At 42.9% G+C, this 22771-nt stretch overlaps 1 protein-coding gene across 2 annotated transcripts in view; it reads left to right on the forward strand.

Moving 5' to 3' along the window:
- Positions 1 to 22771, forward strand: part of DPP10 (dipeptidyl peptidase like 10) — a 709461-nt gene that overhangs the window by 343552 nt on the left and 343138 nt on the right. For both annotated transcript variants that reach the window (XM_033946860.1, XM_033946861.1), the window contains exon 4: positions 10644 to 10738. In XM_033946860.1, the coding sequence (XP_033802751.1) occupies positions 10644 to 10738 (95 nt within the window). The remainder of the gene's footprint in view (positions 1 to 10643; positions 10739 to 22771) is intronic.

Consider the following 22771-nt stretch of genomic DNA (forward strand, 5'->3'; position numbering starts at 1 on the left):
CACTTTACTTAATAGAGATCGCGCCACGTTGTGGAGGCGTTGTGGGGGGTTTGGGGGGTTGTAACCCCCCACATTTTACTGAAAACTTCACTTTTTCCCTGTTTTTAGGGAAAAAGTTAAGTTTACAGTAAAATATGGAGGGTTACAACCCCCCAAACCCCCCACAACGCCGGCGCGATCTCTATTAAGTAAACTGGGGGGGGGGCTCCCCAACAAAACCCCCCATCGGAGCCCCTAAAAACTGTAATTTTCTTCGGCGCGCGCCTCTGTCTTGTGCTCAGTTGTCGGCGCGCGCCTTTGTCTTTCGCGGGGTTGTCTATGAACCATGAAAGATATCCACACACTTCCATATCAACGCATCCAGCTAGCAACAATACACCTACATAAGTAGAATACATAGGAACTTTCTAATGAAGATAAAACTCTTTGCATTGCCGACCCTTCCGATATCATTGCAATTTGGCAGCATTTATTTATTTATATATTTTTGCACTGAGCATGTTTTGTTTGTTAAGAAGATAAAAACCATTTATAATTTATTTGCATGGCTGGCAAGATATAAAACGACATATGTTGGTTGTCTGTGACAGTTGACTGATAAGAACATAAGAATAACCTTACTGGGTCAGACCAATGGTCCATCAAGCCCAGTCGCCCGTTCTCACAGTAACCAATCCAGGTCACTAGTACCTGGCCAAACCCCAAGGAGTAACAACATTCCATACAGAATCTCAAAGAATAGCAAGATTCCGTAATCCCAGAGAGTAATAAGACTCTAGAACCCCATAGAGTAGCAACATTCCATGCTACCGATCCAGGACAAGCAGTGGCTGCCCCTATGTCTTTTTTTTTTTTTTTTTTTTTTTTATTTATAAATTTCAAATTAACAAATCAAGATAAATCTTGTACAGAAAGTGATTACAACAAAAGAACCAGGAAAAAAAAAACCTCATAATTTTACATAGAAACTGAGTATTTTGTAATCTCTCAAGTCCACCATATGATCCATGATGTAGAATAAACGGATTACTAACAAAGAAATATTTATTAAAGATAATTAGTACGTGGTTAACTGATATTCAGGCGTCTAAATTCTTGAAGCCCTCATTCTTTCCCTTTCTCCAGGCGGGACAAGGAGAGAAGGGGCTGCCCCTATGTCTTAATAACAGACTATGGATTTTTCCTTCAGGATTTTGTCCAAACCTTTCTTAAAACCAGCTATGCTATCTGCTCTTACCATAACCTCTGGCAACGCGTTCCAGAGCTTAACTATTCTCTGAGTGAAATTTTTTTCCTCCTATTGGTTTTATGCAATCCGCTAAGAAGATCGATTGTCGGCTCCGGGCGGCTTTCCCGCAGAGGAGAGAATCCTGCATTCACCGTGGGCCTCATCTGGGGCAGCCTCCTTGGAGCGGCTGGGGCACGGGCAGTGTGTCTGGGAGGGAATGCATGGATGGGAGAACATCGCAGGGGAGGAGACATAGGCATCCTGGGACTGTCTGACAAGTCTCTTCCCTGAAGAAGCCCTTTCTGGAAACGTCAATCGCTCCTCCTAAACTTACTTGCTCCACTTCATCACTGACGCTGAAACCGTGGATTGAAGACAAAGTTTTATTTTATTTTCCTTTCCAGCTTATGATTTATCTTTAATCTTATCTATTGTTTTGCCTTTTGTCTTTGTTTTGTTCTATTTCTATCATTTAAATTTCTCCAGAATTCTACTGTTCAATGACTCCCCCTTCTGCTTCTATTCCTTTCTCTCCTCTCTTCTACCTTCCAAAGTATTTAGATCAATGCTGTCTTGTTAAAATGTTTATTTTATTTTTATTTTTCCTCTAACTCTACTTTTCACTTCTCTATTACCCTCCAGGTACTTTAGTTAGATTGTGAGCCTTCGGGACAGTAAGGGAATTTTTCAAGTACCTTTCTTATTTCTAATCTTAATGTATATTTTCTGTAAACCGCTTAGAACCTAACGGATGTAGCGGTATATAAGAAATAAATTACATTACATTACATTACATAAAAGTATTTCTCTGCAGTTTCATCGAGTGTCCCCTAGTCGTTGTAATTTTTGACGGATTGAAAAATCGATCCACTTGTACCCGTTCTACTCCCAGGATTTAGTGGACTTCAATCATATCTCCCCTCAGCCATCTCTTTTCCAAGCTGAAGAGCCCTAACCTTTTCAGTCTTTCGTTATACCAGAGGAGTTCCATCCCCTTTTATCATCTTGGTCGCTCTTCTTTGAAACTTTTCTAGTGCCGCAATATCTTTCTTGAGAAAGTGCTAACTCCCGCATCAACTCTGTGTTATCCGGTTAGCACAAGCTGATCATAATGTGCTACTTCGACTACTACTGCTACTACTAATAATAATTATTTCTAGAGTGCTAGCAGATGTACACAGCACTGTACAGAGTCACCAAGGAGACAGTCCCTGCTTTAGTGAGCTTACAATCTAAACAATCAAACGAGACAAACAGGATGCCAGGGTAGGGGTTGCAGTCAGAGGGGATGGTTAAATCGTTGGCTAGGGTGGTGAGCAGAGGGCAGAGATGCTTCAAAGAGGTGTTTTTTTTTCAGCCTGCTTTTGAATAAGGAGAGTCTTCTGACTTTATACCCATGACTTATCCACTCTGAAAAATACTGTTGGAAAATCTGTAACTTAGCGTGCACAAAACAGGCAAAATACCTCAGAGCGCTGTGTTTGCAGGCACTAACTATGGCCTCCCTTTTACAAAGCTGTGGAGGTGAGTGTCATGCGGCATATGCTGTGACACCCATTCAATTCCTATGGGTGTCGGAACATTTAACGCACTGGTCTGTGCTGTCGGGCTTTGTAAAAGGGGTGGGGGTGAGGGGGTATGTATTAAACGTTTAACATACATTTTATTCTAAAGGTTCCCTAGTTACTAATAACAGGGATTAACATTGAAGTAACATAGCTTAATGCTAATAACTTTTCCCCCATAATCTGCTTAGCTTGCCTAAAAGTAAAAAAAAAATAATAATAATAAAAAGCATACAATAAATATTTAACCTCCCGCAGAATTTCTATAAAGATTCAATGCGGCTTATAATAAGATGTTCCAGAAAATCCAGAGCAATTAAAGTAAGATTCTGGATCTACAATTGGGTGGTAATCAAGAGAATGTCAAATGTTTTCCTGAAGTGGCAGTAGGTTGAGGTCTGTCGTAGATATGGTGGTAGACTGTTCCCGGTTTTGGGGCCCTGAAACTCAAAGGTAGTTTCAAATAGTTTTCTCCGATGGACTTGTTGGAGGCAGGAAATGTCAGTTTAAAGCGTTGAGTTGTTCTGAGAAATTATGGAAGGCTTGCTTGTTTTGTGTTGCTTAAGACTGACTGTTATGCATTTTAATTCCCCTTTTTGTGCACTTTCATGTCATTTATTATTTTTAAACTCTTTTGAATTGATTTTATGTTATTTTTTTGCCATAAATGGCCGTGTAGCCTCAAGGGAAAGTCAGTCTAGAAGCTTGCTAAATAAATAAATAAGTAAATTATTGATCAGATCTGAGCATAAAGTTTCTTTGAAACCAAAACAAGGCAGCTAGATGAAGCTTATGCTCCCTAAATAAATTTGCATCACAAAGGGGGCAGTTCTGTAACGTGGACAGTGGCATTATCCCGTGCATTCTACAGAATTTTTCACAGTTCTTAAGAACTCTAAATCCTTCTTGTCTGTCTCTTGGGTCCTGTGTGTGAAATGGAGAACACTTCTGAAAATGCTACATTGGAGATTCTTCATTTTGCTTCTAGAACGTTCCTTATACTTTCTTATGTTTTTAGTACCCATACAACTGGCTGCATCCCAGCACTGTCAAAAATCTTATCTAATCTATCACTGATGCCGCCAGAGAATCACATAGTATCTTTAGGAAAGAACTAAAAACCACCTTGTTTAAGAAATTTATAACCTAACCAGACTTCTCCCCTAATATCGGAGCCTCCTCCCATCCCAAGGAGTCCGTCTACCCTCTTCTGCCAAAATTTCTATCTTTGATTGTTACCAGTTTTTCCCACTGGTGCCCGTCCTTCATTCAAATGTACCAAGTTAACAACTTACTTCTCGGAGGGGGGCGTGGCTGAGCCCGAGCGAAATGGCAGCCTGATCACAGAGCTCCTGCTCCAGCTTCCTGAATCAAAGCCACCGCGTATCAATCAGCCCGCATACAACTGTCAAATCGATCAAATTTGGCTCACCAACAACCTCCGGTCTCACTTATCGGGTGATCGCACTGCTCAATCCTCATGGCTGAAAAAAAAATTAGTAAACGGCACAAGCCCGACCCGCCATCGCCCTCGAAGGTTCCACTTCCTACATCAGAGGGAGACAACAGCGCGAAAGAAATCCTGGCGGAACTAAAGGTACTCAAAGAAATAGTCACAGATACAAAAACTACTACCGATGAAATCAATGATAAACTTACATCTTTATCAGCGGACTTCTCCGTGTTGCAAACACGTGTCACCACGCTCGAAGAAAAAATGGCCGCGACCTCCGTCTCAGTGGCTGAACTGCATAAACAAACGGCTAGAATCTCGGCACTAGAGAGGGACCTGGAGGACAGCGGGAATCGTTCACGTAGGTGCAACATACGCATTTTAGGTCTGAAGGAAGGTCAGAATGAACGTGACCTAGCTAAATATCTAGAAGATCTGATCCCTAAGCTGCTTGATCTCAAGTTTACACGAGACTTTGAAATTGAAAGGGCCCACCGAGTTCCCTCCTATCGCAACACAAATGATCGCTATCCCAGGCCCGTAGTATTCAAATCGCTCCGGTACCAGCATGTGCTGGAAATCATGCAGCGGGCTAAGACTCGCTCGCCAGTGAAGCATGAGGATGCCACGCTGTTGTTTGTCCCTGATTTGAACAAATCCACTGCTCTTCGCCGCAAGCAACTGCTCTCATACAGACCACAACTTAAACAGCTGTCAGCTAAGTTCGGCATGATGTATCCTGCCCGTATGAGAGTCACACTGCACAATCAAACTAAGGACTTCACCCAGCCTGAGGACCTTGCAGCTTTCATTGAGCAGAAATCACCTACCCCGATACACCAAGTTTGACCAGACACCCACTGCCTTTATACCTCTTCGACTGGGTCATCCTGCTTTTACTTGCTTGGCGGATCCTGATAACCATGCCTTACACTGACTGTGAGCTGCTGTTTGTTCATAGAATTCTGTTATGATAGATTGGTGGCTACCACCTTATCTGGACTACGTCCACTTAGTACTGTTTGTTAAGGGGCTTCTGTTTTCCTCTGCTGCTGTTTTAGCCTCTCTGCTACTCCCACAGGCTTTTTCATGGCTCTCTTGCCTGATTTTTCTGTAATTGTTCATGAGTTTCCAGATGTGTTTTTCTTCATAATAATGTATCCTATGACATGTGTTTACTCTCGTATGAAAATTTCTAGGAATTCACTTTTTTCCTTCTTATACAGGTGGTATCTAAATCTCAGACATGCACTCAATGTAGTCTCTACCTTGCATCTACATGGCACTTAATATCATTTCATTGAATGCAAAGGGACTTAACAATCCGATCAAATTGAAGAAGATCCTGACTCATCTCGACCAGAACAATCCGGATGTCATCATGATACAAGAAACTCATTTAAACCAGTCTTCCTCCAGCAAGGTACGTTTACCTTGGTCATTGCCTGCTTACTTCTCTGCTGCTATAGATAAAAAAGGGGGGGTACTCACCTTGATAAGAAAAAAATCAGGTCTGACGATATCATCTTCCACGTCTGATCTCAATGGTAGGTGGGTAAAGGTCCTGATACAGTATGCTGGTCAATCTATTACCATAATCAACTTATATGGACCTAACTCTGACTGCCCTGACTTCTTTCAATCCCTGGCTGCCTCCATCCTCTCGGATCCCAACACACAGATCATATTGGGTGGGGATTTTAACATGATTCTAGACCCCAAAATTGACAGAAAGTCAAACTGCACCTACAAGAAATCCAGATCTTGGTTCGCATTACATGATCTCATCCGAATATTACATCTATCTGACATCTGGCGCTGTATGCACAACACTGAAGAAGCATTTACTTTTTTCTCCAACCCACACCTTACCTATTCTCGCATCGACTTCTTTTTGCTGAGTGACTCACTCTGCACTCTGGTCACTCATTCCTCCATCTCCCCTATTACGGTCTCAGATCATGCTTCGATAACAATAAAACTCACTTTCCCACATCAACCAGCTCTTCAAAAACACTGGCGTTTTAACTCCACTATGCTGCAAGACTCCAGGTTTAAAGATTCTATCAGAGGAGCTATCAGAGAATATTTTGAACTCAACTCTCCGGAGCATACCTCCTGGCCCATCTGTTGGGATGCATTTAAGGCCTCAATCAGAGGCACAATAATTTCTTACGCTGCCTATCAACACAAACAACGAAGAGAAAAGTTACTTGATTATGAATCCGAAATCAGCTTCATGGAGTCTAAACATCAACAAGACCCATCTAATATTGATAATCTTCTTCAATTGAACAGACTCAGATTTCTTTATAACTTGACTCTACGTAAGCAAGCCGCCCATGAAGTGTTTAAACAATCTACTACATACTTCTCTGAATATAATAAAGGGGGCCACCTTTTGGCTACGTATCTGAAGAAACGGGCTGACAAGTCAAATATTACTAACATCGTACTAGATGATGGTACCTCGCTAACGGACACTGTGGCGATCTCTCAAGCCTTCAGGGATTTTTATGAAACCTTATACACCTCTGACTTGCCTCACGCTGGTTCTTCCCCTTCATTTAAATTTTTAGATACCTTGAACCATCCTTATCTGGGTAAAGATGACAACTCATCGCTTGACTCTCCCTCTGAGATATCTATGATTATCAACTCCATGTCCCCACGGAAGGCTCCAGGTCCTGATGGACTGACCGTAGAATTTTATAAAGAATTTCAAGATGTAATCATACCGCATTATCTTCATTTTATCGAACATCTTATCACTTCAGGAAGTGCCTCAGGTACCTTTACCGAAGCTCACATCATCGTACTCCTCAAACAAGACAAAGATCCCAAACGCATCTCTAATTATAGGCCTTTATCATTGATAAATGTTGACGCAAAAATTTATGCTAAATTACTAGCCAATCGTCTACAATCTGTTATGACTAAATTAATCTCTCCCGATCAATGCGGCTTCATCACAGGCCGCTACTCCAATGATAACACTCGTGTATTCTCACATATCATCAACCAGGCTCAACATGGTAAACAAGATCTTCTGGCTGTGGGCCTAGATGCTGAGAAGGCATTTGATCGTGTGGAGTGGCCTTTTATGTTTTCTGTTTTGAGATGGTTTGGAATATCCCAGTCCTTCATTGATAAAGTTCACATTCTCTACTCCTCCCCTTCGACTAGGACTCTCATCAATGGTCTGCTGTCATCTCCCTTCCACCCATCTAGGGGAACCAGACAGGGATGCCCCCTATCCCCTCTGCTCTTTGACTTAGCCCTTGAACCATTACTTATAGCCATTCGCTCTTCATCTGTAATTGAGGGGTTTAAACATCAAGGCCTGGAGATCAGAACATCAGCATACGCCGATGACATCCTACTATACATGACGCCTCCCTCACTACCCTCTCTTTTTCAACTAATCAGTGACTACTCCTTGGAATCAGGATACAAACTTAATACTGGCAAGACGGAGGTGATGCCGCTGAACTGCCCTTCTATGGAAACTGAGGTGAAATCACTAGGTGTCACCTGGACGAAATCAAAAATGAAATATCTGGGAGTCATGTTTGGCCCCTCTCTGGAGGAGACTGCTCAACTCAACATTGAATATCTCTTCAACATTGTTAAATCCACCACGAGCAAATGGTCACCTCTACACTTATCATGGTGGGGCAGAATGGAGACCATTCGCATGATGATCTCACCTAAGCTTACTTACGTGTTGAGCATGCTTCCATTTCTTCTACCTTCCTCGTTTTACAAAACCATTGAAGCCACTTTATCTAATTTCTTATGGAACAATAAGCAACCACGAATTGCATTGATCAAACTGAAGGCAGATAGATCTTGTGGGGGAGTCAATTTTCCTGATTTTTTCCACTACCACGGTGCTTTTCTGATTCGTCACTGGACTCATCACTATTCAACTCCGCTCTCAACTGAATCTCCATGCTGGTATCTTTTGGAATGTCTAAAATACGGCAAGTCGCGTATGAGGATGCTAATGGGTTCTCAATTATCTCGAACAGACAAATCGGATCGAATCCTTACTTCTTACATGGCTGCCTTACGTAAGGTCGACTCTCAGCTCGAGGTTAGCTGGGACAAATCTAAACTCATCCCCATCTGGAATAATGATAGATTTCGTATACAAGGCTCCCCTGTCTCCTGGCGGCAATGGCAACAATGTGGTATTCATACTATCCTAGACCTGTATCAAGGGGACAAACTGATGTCCTTCCAAGACCTCTCCCGAAAGTGGAACCTGCCTAACAATCAACATTTTCAATGGATCCAACTGACACACTGCATAAGTAAAGCGATACCGGATCCCCATGCACTAATTTCTCGTCCGAGTATGGAATCTCTACTATCCAAATTCTCAGCATGGCAATATAGAGCCTCGCTCTGGTACAAATGGCTGCAAAAATCCTACTTTGGCATCCCCAAATATTCCACCCTTAAATGGAATGAGGATCTAAACCTTCCCTCAGATGCCATCGATTGGGCCACTGTTTGGCTTCATCTATTTAAATCCATTAAATCTGCCTCCCTTCTACAATCAATGTATTTTGTACTTCATAGAGCTCTTTGGACCCCTATATTGGCCAACAAAATCGACTCGACTAAATCTAACAGTTGCTGGTCTTGCCTGACGCATACTGGTTCCCTGAAACACCTCATGTTTACATGCAAACACCTGACACTATACTGGGAGGAAGTATGGCGTGTAATATGTTCAGTGTTGCACATTCATGAACCTCTTACATTCAACATTGTCATCCTGAACTCCTCTGGTGTTTCCTCTCCCCTTGACTCCTTCGAATGCACATTGCTGTCAATAATGATGTCTCTTGCTATTCAAAACGTTCTTTGTTGCTGGAAAGATTTGTCACAGATAGATCATCACACCTGGTGGAATAATCTCTGTTTAACTAGTAGATATGAAAAAGCTCTGGCTGAAAAGAATACCTCTCTTTGCAAGTATAATAGAATCTGGTCTCCCCTAATAGCATATTGCTCGGAGTCCAACATCGCACCATAAGTGCTGGTGTTGGTGAACAGTTTCCTGCCATTCTGTATGTAACGATGTCTTATTCCTATTTCCTGGAATTTGTTCATTAATGTTCATTTACCTGTCATACTTGTAACATATCTATGCCGTTTTATCTCATGAACGAAATGTCATAATGTTATTCTTTCTCTACTACTGTTTTCTTTTCGCTTTAACTTTAATAAAAATATTTGAACACAAAAAAAAAAAAAAAAAAAACTTACTTCTCATCAACATCTTATGTTATCTTTTTCACCTTCGCAGTCTTGCACCTTTGTAACTCAAAGCGCAATCTCCTTTCTCTTCTCCTACTTATGCTCTAAATATCGTCGACTGTATAATGCTACTCATTGTGAAACCGTGTAATACACAGACCCTGTAACTCTCCTGTTACTATCACTAGATGTTCAATGCTATACTCTGTAATTCGCTGTCTGTACAGTTTCTCTTCATTGTAAACCGCCTAGAAGTCGCAAGATTGTTGGCGGTATATAAGAATAAAGTTATTATTATTATTATAATCAATGCGAGGGTGAGTATGAGAAGACTGAAAGATTTATGATAGTGGCAGCAATGTTAAGACTGCTGCTTTCAGAATTGTTATTGTTCCTGTGTGTTAAGAATACAGTCAAACCTCGGTTTGCGAGTAATGCGGTTTGCAAGATGAGCAAAACATTCTCGCAAATCTTGTCTCGCAAATCAAGCGTTGACTCGATTTGCGAGCACCCCACCCCTGAGAAATGGCATCGCCCCCCCCCCCCCCACCCCCTGCAAACCGGCACCCCCCACCTGAACAGCATTGAGCCTTACTCCATCTAGCACCGGCACGCAGCCCCACAGGACGTGCCGGTGCCAGTGAAAGAAGTTCCTGCCTCTTGCCTGGGCCTTGAGCATCTGCGTATGCTCAAGGCCTTCTGGTTCTCACTCTGAGATTCTCAATCTCGAAGAGAGCGAGAACCAGAAAGCCTTGAGCATGCGCAGATGCTCAAGACCCAGGCAAGAGGCAGGAACTTCTTTCACGTTTCCCTTATTTCCTATGGGGAAATTCGCTTCGATATACGAGTAATTTGGTTTACGAGCATGCTTCTGGAACGAATTATGCTCGTAAACCAAGGTTCCACTGTAATTATTTCCAACTTCATTTTGAGAATGGGAAAGATGTCATGATTTTCTTTTCTTTTTTTAAATTTGGTATGTTTCCTTTATTGTAGCTTTTCGATATTGTAGTTTTGTATATTGATATGTTTCTGTAACTTACCTCAAGCGTATTGGAGAGGTATGTTATCGAATCGCAAGGTAGAGTAAAGATGTTAATTGTAGATGTCTTTGCTGTTACAGATGTTGAAGTTGTGTATAAAAGCAGGGATGGACACGTGCTTAAGCTGAACGTAGAAGCAAATGAAACTACAACATTGTTGGAAAATACGACGTTTGTAAGTAATTAAAAGTTGAATTTGCTTTTCTTTACCTAAAAGAAACAAAAAAATGTATAGGGCCCTTTGACTAAAGTGCATTAAAGTGTTTAGGAGGGAATCTATAAATGGTGCCAGTAAGATCCACGCCACATGCCAATTCGAGAAAAGTCACTTAGACCCATAGGGATTGATTCTCTATAGGACGCCGGTCTCTCCTAGAAGGGCGCTGCGTTCCTCCAATCAGTCCTTACTGTCCATCCCATCAATTGCCTTTTCTAGACATTTACAGAGATTCTAGTTTCTCTGTAATGGCCCCAAAGCTCGGGACCTCCCTTCCGCTATATCTGCCCACAGAAAAATCTCAAATCATTTAAATCACGTTTGAAAGCCTATTATTTCAAACTGGCATTTGACCCTAGTTCTAAACACTTCAGTTTAGGTCTTCTTTTGCTTTCTTCTTCTCGCATCCTTCCCCCCCATCCTCCTGATTTTACCTTATTTGTTCTTACCTCTTGATATTGTAAACCTTTCCTGCCCTTGATTGTCATTTTGGCCCGGATTCTGTATATGATGCCCAGGAAGGGTGGGCCTTAAGCGCCTGAGCCAGTCAGGTCCTAGATTCCTGTGGGTTGGGGCAGGGGAGGGGCAGGCCCACCTCATTTGGATGGATGTGGGCCTGCCGGCCAGATGGTATAAGGACCTGTCCGTCCGGCCAACTTACTAGGTGAAGCCCAGTGGGGAGAGTGCCAAGGAGGGGGTGGGGGGTTGTTGGGGGGGTCTGGGCGGGGGGGTTGGGGCATTTCATTGGGGGGGTTGTGGACAGGGGATTCATGGGGGGGTCCTGGGAGGAGGGATTGGGAACCCTCCTGCTGGCAATCTTCTAGAAAGGGCGGACGGTCATAGGGCAGGAGGGGTTGGTCATCCTCTTGCTGCGATCGTTGGGGGGTGGGGGGCTTACCGGCAGGAGAGGATGGGCACCCTCCTACCGGCGATTGTCAGGGGTGGGTGGGGGGTCTTTTGGCAGGAGAGATTGGGCATCCCTCCTGCCTCATTCATTTAGTGGGAGGGGGGGACTGGTGGCCATGGCCGCTATACTAATCGCGGCAGGGAGGCATTTTGCTGGCCTACATTGTAAGCCTCTCCCGCTCTACTAGGGAGACGCTTAGGTGAGCTTCGGCGGGCTTGCTAGGCTTCTGGAGGCACTTTGAAAATAGGCGGCCTGCCTAGGGAGCATTTTTTTTAAAACGTGTATCCCGATTGGCTGATTATACAGTTGTAGGATGCCTACAGCTGCCTACAATCAGGACACGGTTTACAGAATCCGGGCCTTTGTGTCTAGTATTGTTAATTGTACCGTATTCATTTCCCTGTTGTGTTGTTGTTTTTTTTTATTATTTCCCTTTGGTTTTTATCTATTGTTAACCGCTTTGATTTGACTTTTGTTTTTTTGTTAATATTGGCGGTATATCAAATAAAATGTAACTGTCTCAGCAGTCGCCTAAGAAGCGGCTGAGAATCGCACACCGGCATCCTACACAGAATTGCGTCTGTCTTTAAAAATAGATTCCTTACCCCCTGATTCTGTAATTGACATCCATGTCACCGGCGCCAGTTACATGAATGCCTGATCGAGTGATCCCTTGCCATGGTTCATAGACAACCCCGCGAAAGACAAAGGCGCGCGCCAACAACTGAGCGCAAGACGGAGGCGCGCGCCGAAGAAAATTACAGTTTTTAGGGGCTCCGACGGGGGGTTTTGTTGGGGAGTCACCCCAGTTTACTTAATAGAGATCGCGCCGGCGTTGTGGGGGTTTGGGGGGTTGTAACCCTCCACATTTTACTGTAAACTTAACTTTTTCCCTAAAAACAGGGAAAAAGTGAAGTTTTCAGTAAAATGTGGGGGGTTACAACCCCCCACACCCCCCACAACGCCCCCACAATGCGGCGCGATCTCTATTAAGTAAAGTGGGGGGGTTCCCCCATGCCCCCCCCCCGTCGGAGCCGTAAAAACTGTAATTTTCTGCGGCGCGCGCCTTTGTCCCGGCGCGCTTTTGACCTGACACCCTTGCGATCAGTTGATCACGGCAAGGAAATACCCAATCAGCTGAGCCAGCAGGCCTCCCTGAAGCGGGGAGCTTTGCCGGCTCAGTTGATCAGGGGAAATACACCTGCCATGATAAGCTGAACTGGCTGCAGCAAAATCGGCAGGAGGGATACCCACACCCTCCTGCTGCTAACACCTCCCAAACAAAATGTGGCAGTAGGGACGCACACTCCCTCCTGCTGCCGATGCCCCCCATCATGATTGGCAGGAGAGATGCCCATTCCCTCCTGTCGACACCCCCCCCCTCCAAGCGGCAACATCCCTCTGGAGTCCCTGCCCCCTTTCAAGTTCCGAGTAATCCTGCTTTAATGATAGACCTGACACGGGCTGTGCTCTGGCATCTCCGCCTGTATCAGGGGTCTGTACAAAGATCACATATACAAATTTCAAATGAAAATAATAATTATACTCGTACATAAGATGATTAAACAAACAGATTATACATGCATGGTTGATATGCATAAAAATTACAACATGTATAATTGACAGGAATATATAAAGCATGCAACATGACAAAAAATGAAAAAGGCATCTAAAAAATCATTTGTTAAAAAGCATCTAAAAGACATTTATTAAAGAGCTATAATGTGGCAACTATGACAAATGAGTTTGAGCTTATTTAAAAATGCAATTGTTTTGAAAGGTGTTATGTCAAATTTCCTGAAATAAATAAACGTGACGAAAGTGATATATATGAAATTGTGTGCCTTATGCGAGTATAAAAGTGATAGTACTGGAAAATGATAGGAGGCTTGCGCCAGAAGACGTATGAGGAGAGAGTGGAAGCCCTGACTATGTATACCCTAGAGCAGGGGTAGGCAATTCCAGTCCTCGAGAGCCAGAGCCAGGTCAGGTTTTCAGGATAGCCACAATGAATATGTATGAGATGGATTTGCATGCACTGCCTCCTTGAGATGCATATTGATTGTGGATATCCTGAAAACCTGACCTGGCTCGGGCTCTCGAGGACCGGAATTGTCTACCCCTGCCCTAGAGGAAAGGAGGGACAGGGGAGATATAATTCAGACGTTCAAATACTTGAAGGGTATTAACGTAGAACAAAATCTTTTCCAGAGAAAGGAAAATGGTAAAAACCAGAGGACATAATTTGAGGTTGAGGGGTGGTAGATTCAAGGGCAATGTTAGGAAATTCTACTTTACGGAGAGGGTGGTGGATGCCTGGAATGCGCTCCCGAGAGAGGTGGTGGAGAGTAAAACTGTGACTTGAGTTCAAAGAAGCGTGGGATGAACACAGAGGATCTAGAATCAGAAAATAATATTAAATATTGAACTAAGGCCAGTACTGGGCAGACTTGCATGGTCTGTGACTGTATATGGCCATTTGGGGGAGGATGGGCTGGGGATGGCTTCAATGGCTGGGAGGGTGTAGATGGGCTGGAGTCGGTTATGACGGAGATTTCGGCAGTTGGAACCCAAGCACAGTACCGGGTAGAGCTTTGGATTGTTGCCCAGAAATAGCTAAGAAGAAAAAATGTAAAAATTTAAATTGAGTCAAATTGGACAGGCTGGATGGACCATTTGGGTCTTTATCTGCCGTCATCTACTATGTTACTATATAATAAATAAATAAATAAGTCTGCTCACTAGAAGGTCTTGCAATTCAGTATAAAAGATCAAAATACTAGGGGCTCATTTTACTAAGTTGCGCTATGCGTTTTAGCGCGCACTAACCATGCGCTAAACACATGCAATAATAAAAAACTGAACTCAATAGAAAGCTCCCCAATCAATTTTATCATTTAAACCAGGGGTGTCAAAGTCTCCCCTCGAGGGCCGCAATCCAATCGGGTTTTCAGGATTTCCCCAATGAATATGCATGAGATCTATTTGCATGCACTGCTTTCATTGTATGCTAATAGATCTCATGCATATTCATTGGGGAAATTCCTGAAAACCCAATTGGATTGCGGCCCTCGAGGAGGGACTTTGACACCCCTGATTTAAACCTTGCGGATGCAAAGTCTGCAGAGTAAAAATCCCAAAAGATTCTCTTCTTCTCAGGGCAAAGTTCTAATCTCCACCCCGTGGATGTTTCTTAACCACTTCGATTACAATGCTTTTAACTCCTGGAAGTTATGTTTGTAAGAAAGAGGTCCCTTCACATTCTGCCTTTTAATATTTGACTTGTGTTCTATGAGACGGACTTTCAACTCTCTAGAGCAGTGGTTCCCAACCCTGTCCTGGAGGACCACCAGGCCAGTCGGGTTTTCAGGCTAGCCCTAATGAATATGCATGAGAGAGATTTGCATATAATGGAAGTGACAGGCATGCAAATCTGCTTCATGCATATTCATTAGGGCTAGTCTGAAACCCCGATTGGCCTGGTGGTCCTCCAGGACAGGGTTGGGAACCACTGCTCTAGAGGTCATCCCTACGTACATCGCACATGGACATGTAATCACGTAAACAGCGTGATTAGACTTAGGGCTCCTTTTGCAAAGCTGCGTGTGACTTTTCATCAAGCGCTAACCCCCGCGCTGGCCAAAAAACTACCGCCTGCGTTAAACTGCTACCTTCGTAAAAGGAGCCCTTAGTTGCTGAACTATTTCAGCAAAAACATTCGCTTGGTAATGGGATGAATGAAATCCTTTGTTTGAACATTCACTGCACAGGTAGAACAAGAACCACATTTGTAATGTCCTGCAGGCAAAACATTCATGGGAGATTTTAGGCGGTAACGTGGAAGGACATAAAAACTCCTTCAGATTTTTTTTTCCTCTAGAAAAAGCAAACCTGAGACTAACCAGAGATTGAACAATGTCCCAGTGCTGTCTGATCAGGTCCGCAATTGCAGCGCTTTTGGTTGAATGTTTAGGGACACCTGATCAGATTCTTGATCAACATCCTGAGACTTGTCAACTAATAGTTGTTCCCTATCATTGAATTTTGCTCTGGTATAAGCCTGTCTCAAAGTAATTTTCGGATATTCCCTTCTCTGCAGTTTCTTTTTCATTTGATTTGTCTGGGATTTAAAGTCTCCCAATCAGTGCAATTTCTACGCAATCTTAACATCTGTGAAAAGGGCAGACTTTTCTTTAAATGTTGAGGATGACAATTTGAAAATTCTAAAAAATTGTTTTTCGTTGTGGGTTTTTCAAATTATTTTGTAATGAATCCATGGTTGTTATTAATAATCAAAATATCCAGAAAATTCACTGATTGTGCAGAGAAATTAGCTGTAAACTGTTTGCGGGGGTCACATGTGTTGAGCCAACAGACAAAACTGTTTAGCTGAGTTTGCGAACCCATCCAGAGCACAAAGACGTCATCAACGTGTACATTTTTTAAAAAACATGGAGAATGATACACCCAAGTCATCTCAAATTGGGTCATGAAAAGATTTGCAACCGAGGGGGCAAATGTTGCACCCATTGCAACCCCAGTCACTTGCTTAAACAAATTCCCATCAAATGTAAAAAAAAGTTTTCACACACTGCCAAACGCGATAACTGTACCAAAAAAATCTGATGGAACAGCATAAGGTTTAGGATGTGCTTCAAGTACAGTGAAAATGACATCTACTGTTTCAGATTGCAGTATAGATGTATAGAACGCTGACACATCTAGCGTTGTTACAATGAAAGGACCCGAGCTGCTGTCAATCATGTTTAATTTAGTCAGTAAGGCCCTCTTTTACTAACGGGTCCTTTTACTAAGGTACGGTAGCCGATTTAGCGTGTGCTAATCAATTTAGCGCACGCTAAATGCTAACGCGTCCATAGACTATAATGGGCGTGTTAGCATTTAGCGTGCGCTAAATCAGTTAGTACGCGCAAAAACGCTTAGTGCACCTTTGTAAAAGAGGGGGGTAAGGTGCGCTAAATCGATTAGCGTGCGCTAAACATTAACGCATGCATGTTAGTCTATGGACAAGTTAGCGTTTAGCGCACGCTTAACATTAACGCATGCATGTTAGTCTATGGACACGTTAACATTTAGTGCGCGCTAATCAGTTAGCGCACCTTAGTAAAAGAGGGGTAAGGTGCGCTAAATTGATTAGCGCGTGCTAAACATTAACGCATGCATGTTAGTCTGTGGACATGTTAGCGTTTAGCGCGCACTTAACATTAACGCCTGCATGTTAGTCTATGGACACGTTAACATTTAGCGTGCGCTAAATCAATTAGTGCGTGCTAATCGGTTAGCGCACTTTAGTAAAAGAGGGGGGTAAATGTTTAGAACCTTTAATGTACAAACTACATTTAGGAACTTCCACCTTTTCAAAAACATCCACGAAGGTTGACAGTGGTTCTAACATTGCGCCCCTGGTGGTAATAATAGGACACACAGGTGAATTTCTCAAATCTTTATGGATTTTTGGTAAGAAATACATGTTAGGAATAGTATGATGTGCTCTATTTAGAAATTCTATGAGCATTGGAGCTTTTATCACAGCGGACGGCGTTAAAAAAACCTCTAACACAGCTTAATAAAAGGAGGCCAGAGTTTCCTGCACTACACAATCCTTCATAAAACTGAACAAAGCTTCCTTCTTCCCCATAATGATGGCACTTTTCATTTTTCATGTCACAATATATGAACCCATTATGGAAAGGCATAAGCTAATATTTCTACAGTTACTGTAAGGCAAAAATTCTACAAGAGACAAATTCCTCTACGCTGATATTATTGAACTCCATATGGCATACAGCTCTGTAAGAAAATCCTTTGGAGGATTTAATAATATCTTTCCTTCTAGTAGATTTGTCTGTAGAGGCTGTTGAACATGAGTTACTGTTTGTATGCCTGCGAATGTCAACTGACTCGCGCGTTGTAGGCTTCAGTATGTAGAGAATCCTATATAAATTGTTTTTATACGTTCCCTTATATTTTGAATCCTCGGTCATCCTTTACATTACAGATGCTTGTGTGATGCATCATATAGGGCTCCTTTTACTAAGCTGCGATAGAGTTTTTAGGACGTGCTGAATTGCCGCGTGCACTAAACCCATGCTACGCGGCTAGAACTAACGCCAGTTCATTGCTGGCGTTAGTATCTAGCGCAGGGCAACAAAACAAAGGAGAAAGTCCAACTTTGTCTGCAGAAAAAACCAAGCAGGAGAAACAAACAAAACTGCAGACTGTGTACAAGATGCAGGCAAAAATATATTGTACCGAAATTAAAATGCAAATAAGTAAAATAAAACCCTTTTACCAATCAAGGGACCCGACAGGGTCCGTGTTTCGGACAAACCTTCGTCAGGGGTCCATGGTGAAAAAGGTTGGGACATACCAGCCTCTTTTTACTGCTTCCTTGAGACGCTTTACTTTCTGCAGCAATCCTCGGCGAACAAAATATACAGGCACTTTGTTACTTATCTTCATTTTTTATGGTATGTCCCAACCTTTTTCACCATGGACCCCTGACGAAGGTTTGTCCGAAACACGGACCGTGTCGGGTCCCTTGATTGGTAAAAGGGTTTTATTTTACTTATTTACATTTTAATTTTGGTACAATAAATTTTTGCCTGCAGTCTGCAGTTTTGTTTGTTTCTCCTGGTTAGTATCTAGCGCGCACGGCAATTCAGCGCGCGCTAAAACCACTATCGCAGCTCAGTAAAAGGAGCCCATAGTGCATAACATTTTGCTTTCTGACGGTCTCTCCGATGAGATTAGGTGCCTCTTGTGTAGGAGTTTAAAAAAAAAAAAAGAGAGAGAGTTTTGATTTTGGCACATTTCACTGAAGGTAACTAAACTTGCCTATAATGGAAGTATTTTTGTCGCACTTATTCAAATGAACCAAATACAAAACAATATGCCTAGCTTCTTGCTGTATTAATGTGGTAATCAAATCATCGACTGCTGTGCAACGAGCCTAATTGCATGTCTAGCAGTACCTCAATTAAGCTCTTCAGAATCAATTAAAATTAGTAAGAGTCCTTATCCTAGCCAGACTAATGAAAAAAATACAAGTATGCCATGTGATCTTGACAACTTATTCCAGTATATATATATATATATATATATATATATATATATAGGTTAACAGCATAGCTATAGACTCATGGAGTTTTAACTAATAACAAACAGCTGGATTATTATGATGGGAACAGGAAAGTGAATTACTTTCTTTTAATAGATATAGATTTGATTAGCACTTTTATTATCATATTCTTTGTTGACGTTGCTGCATTCAGCCACATGTGAAGATATTTCTGCCTGGCTTTCTTTGTAATCATGTGAAACTTGCACGCAAAGTAAGGGCAGATAGAAAAAAAAAAAAGAGAAAAACTCAATACTAGGACATGGATGGTAAAATTCAAATTAATAAATAAATACATATGTGTATATAAAGATTTCTTTGGATGAATTTAAGTTAGTTTATGTCTATACTGTTTTTTTATATAGTATAAATCAATACCTTTCAAATATTTCAAGGTCTGTATCATGTCATCCCTGTTTCTCCTTTCCTCCAGAGTGGACATCAGGTCATCAAGACTCTCTTCATACCTTTTTTAACGCTTTTCTCCGAGTTGGCCCAGGGGGCATTATAGTGGAAGGCCTCTGGACCAGCTCCATCCTGAGAATGACACAGGGACAGAATTTGTCCCCGTTCCTGCAGTTAACCGCGGGAAACCATCCCCATGTCATTCTTTAAGGGAGAGAGGGAAGAATCAGAGTATGAATGGGCACATATACTAACCCTCAAGCCTTGCATTAAAGAATGCTGGTGTAGAAGGACTGAGGCTGAGATAGACACTAAAAAATGACAGTCTCTGGTATCCAGAGCAGATATTGTGATGTCATATTGCCTCATTCCACCAATGGCTAAGAGCCAGCCTCATCAGTGATATCACAATGGCTTCATTATCCTATACTTGGCTCACATAAGAATCAGAGAATGAATGGGCTCAGCCACTGACCCTCAAGCCTTGCATTGAAGAACGCTGGTGTAGAAGGACTGAGGTTGAGATAGAGACTAAAGAATGACACGGGATGGTTTCCCATGATTATCCGAGGGGACAAATTCTGACCCTGTGTCATTCTCTAGTCTAGATTGTATATAGTACTCTAAATGAAAGCTCACCATATACTTAAAAGCATGTACTGGATGAGTTAAGGGACCACCATTTTGCAAGATGGTGACACGTAGACGTGAGCGAGTGGGTATCGCTCTTCCTTCCCACCTTCAAGGTGCATGAGGGGATTCAAGAGGGCTGGGGTGGGGAGGTTGGAGTCCACTAGACCACCAAGGATTTTTGTTTAGGATGTCAGGGGTGTGGCAAACGAGGGGAGGTCATCTTTGTTTTGGGGTTGGAGAGATGGGAGTTCCAGGGGAGTCTGAGGATCTTGTGGGAATGGGGGCCACATTTCATCTCAGATCGCCCTCTTCTTTGAAGTGTATCTTGAAGACTTCCTTTGACCTGATGTTAAAGTTCTGGTGTTGGCTCAGCTATTAACTTTTTGGTGCATTTCTCTGCACTGAATAGCCTTATTACTATTATTTGAAATATGCTATGCACTGGTACCACCTACCCAAGGCTTTGCACAGGAGTAGCTTGTGCACAAAACATTTTTTTTAAAACATCAAGCACCCACAAAATTGTGCACTAAATCTGAGCTAACCCTGTGCAATTGGATTGGATCTCATGGCTTCTTTTTGTGATCTTGTGCAAGTCACTTATTTTCACATAGGGCTAGATTCACAAAGCTTTGTGAGCCTTCTCCGACCAGTTTGCGACCCTGACCCAATTCACTAACCTCCTGGCTGATCAACCTCCCACCCGATCCGATCCACACATGCAAATGAGGGGAAATGGCATGCAAAGTAGGAAGGCATCGATTCACTAAACAGAAGAAGGAACACCGATTGGGCTGGCTGATCCAAAAATAAGCGAGTGCTGAGAACCTGTCGCTCACGTCCTTGACGACTATCCTGTTCTTTGCCGCCCTGAAATCCCAGCCCTGCCGCTCCGAAATCCTAGTATCAAAACAAAAATAAAACATTTTAAACACATCTCCCTTGTGCAAAAAGCACAAGAAAGCAAGCTCTGCTGACTCTCCTGCTCTCTGCCGCCTTGTCCCTGCCGACTCTCTTGCTCTCTGCCGCCTTTCCCTGCAGTGCAAGCCTGTAGTTTTAACCCACAGTTTTAACCTGCAGGTTAACAGTGTGTTCTGTTCCATCTGGCTGCAGCGTGTTCTGGCCACTCAAAACTGCAGCCACCTCCCCTCCCCTTTGTTTTGACCTCGCTTGTGCGGTCTGCGCATGTGTCTGGATTGCTCTGCAGCGATCCGTGCGGTCGGTGTGCGGTGTGCCTCTGATCAAATAATTTGCATGAGGACTGTTTAGTGAATCGGTCACCTGGCAAGACTTGGCTACAGATCACCCACGGATCGAATCGGAAAGGTGAGTTTAGTGAATCTAGGCCATAGTCTCAGGTACTCATTTTGATTGTGAACCTGAATGTAACTCACCTTGAGCTACTTCTGAAAAGGTGTGAGCTGAATCCAAATAAATAAATATAAACAGAGCATAGCACCAGAATCTGAGCCCAACTGAAACCTAGTGTAACTCTTTGCACCTAAATTAGACGCAGATCTACCTAATTCTGTAACATTGAGTGTAAGTTCCAGAAATGCCCCTGACCTGCCTGTGCTCCTCCCATGACCATATTCCTCTTTTTGGATCCACATATAAAACTTTACATAAATATCTATATAAAATAGCGACCAAAGGATGTGTGTGCAAATTCAAATTCTTTCTAATAATTATTGGCGCTAATAATTAGCGTGCTCTGAATGTGAAAACACCCATGGGAATTGAATGGGATTCTTCACATCTTCTGCCGGGGGGAGGGGGGGGCACAGAGGGCAGGCACAACATTTCCAGTTCTGGCCAAAACCAAGCCGCAGATTTCAGCCATAAATTTGGTTTTACCGGTTTTAATTGGCTTCTAGGTTCCTGTATATCAGGTGTCCATAAACAGCTCACTCCAGTGGACCCTGGACTCCTGTTTTAGTGTTGAATTAAGCTGTTTTGATCCAAGATGGCCACACGTAAGGTTGTCTGAGCTACACTCTCCCTGAAACTCCTTCGAATTTATTTAGTTCACTACATTTTTTACCTGCTCTGAGCAATGCCGAAGAGGAGAGGACGAAGCGCTACTGGAGCCTTGCAGCGCTCCAGAACGGCCGTCTTCGGCAACATCAAGGAGCTGGTGAGGAGAATGCAGGGTACGCCGATATCATCGGGGAGTCCCCTTCAGGAGACGCACGGTGGAGGCGCATCTGTGCCGTTCTCCATAGGGTTGGAGACATCGCTGAGCCCCGATGTGAGAGCACCTCCCACACGCCCTCAGTCCACCAGTTCCCCGCGAGCTGAGGTACTTCCGGAGGTCGGAATTCACCTCCTCCTGGAGGCTAAGGAGTACGAGAGGGGGACTGTGTTGCCGGATTCCTTGCTGGAGCAGAGGAATCTGAGTGTGGAGACTGAGGAGGAAACGGTGGGGGATGAATGAGCCCAACAGACTGTTGGACAAGACATGTTGCCAGAGGGTGAGCTAATCAAATTAAATTTACATTCTTTTCAAATTGAGAAGCCCCGGGAGGTAACATTGGATTCTCTGTGGGATCTTGTGGCCAATTTGGCAAGATCTATAAATCCGCAATTACAACAACTGGAAAGGAAACTTAATGATCATGAAACTGAGATTAAAAATTTAAAGACTGGAATTAAGGACTCTAAGACTTTAGTACAGAATGTCCACCAGGAATTAAAAGTCTCCAAGCAAATTACTGAGACATTAATTAAAGACAATACCAACTTAAGAAGGAAGATGGAGGCAATGGAAAATTTTTCTCGTAATAACCTTAGATTGATTAATTTCCCCAGGGTTTCTATGATAGCCCCTAGGGAAATGTTGAAACGCTATATGATGGAAGTATTGGAGCTTTCTGAAGAGTCATTACCACCATTTACACAGGTC

The sequence above is a fragment of the Geotrypetes seraphini genome, chromosome 5, assembly GCF_902459505.1.
Source record: "Geotrypetes seraphini chromosome 5, aGeoSer1.1, whole genome shotgun sequence".
Taxonomy (NCBI): domain Eukaryota; kingdom Metazoa; phylum Chordata; class Amphibia; order Gymnophiona; family Dermophiidae; genus Geotrypetes; species Geotrypetes seraphini.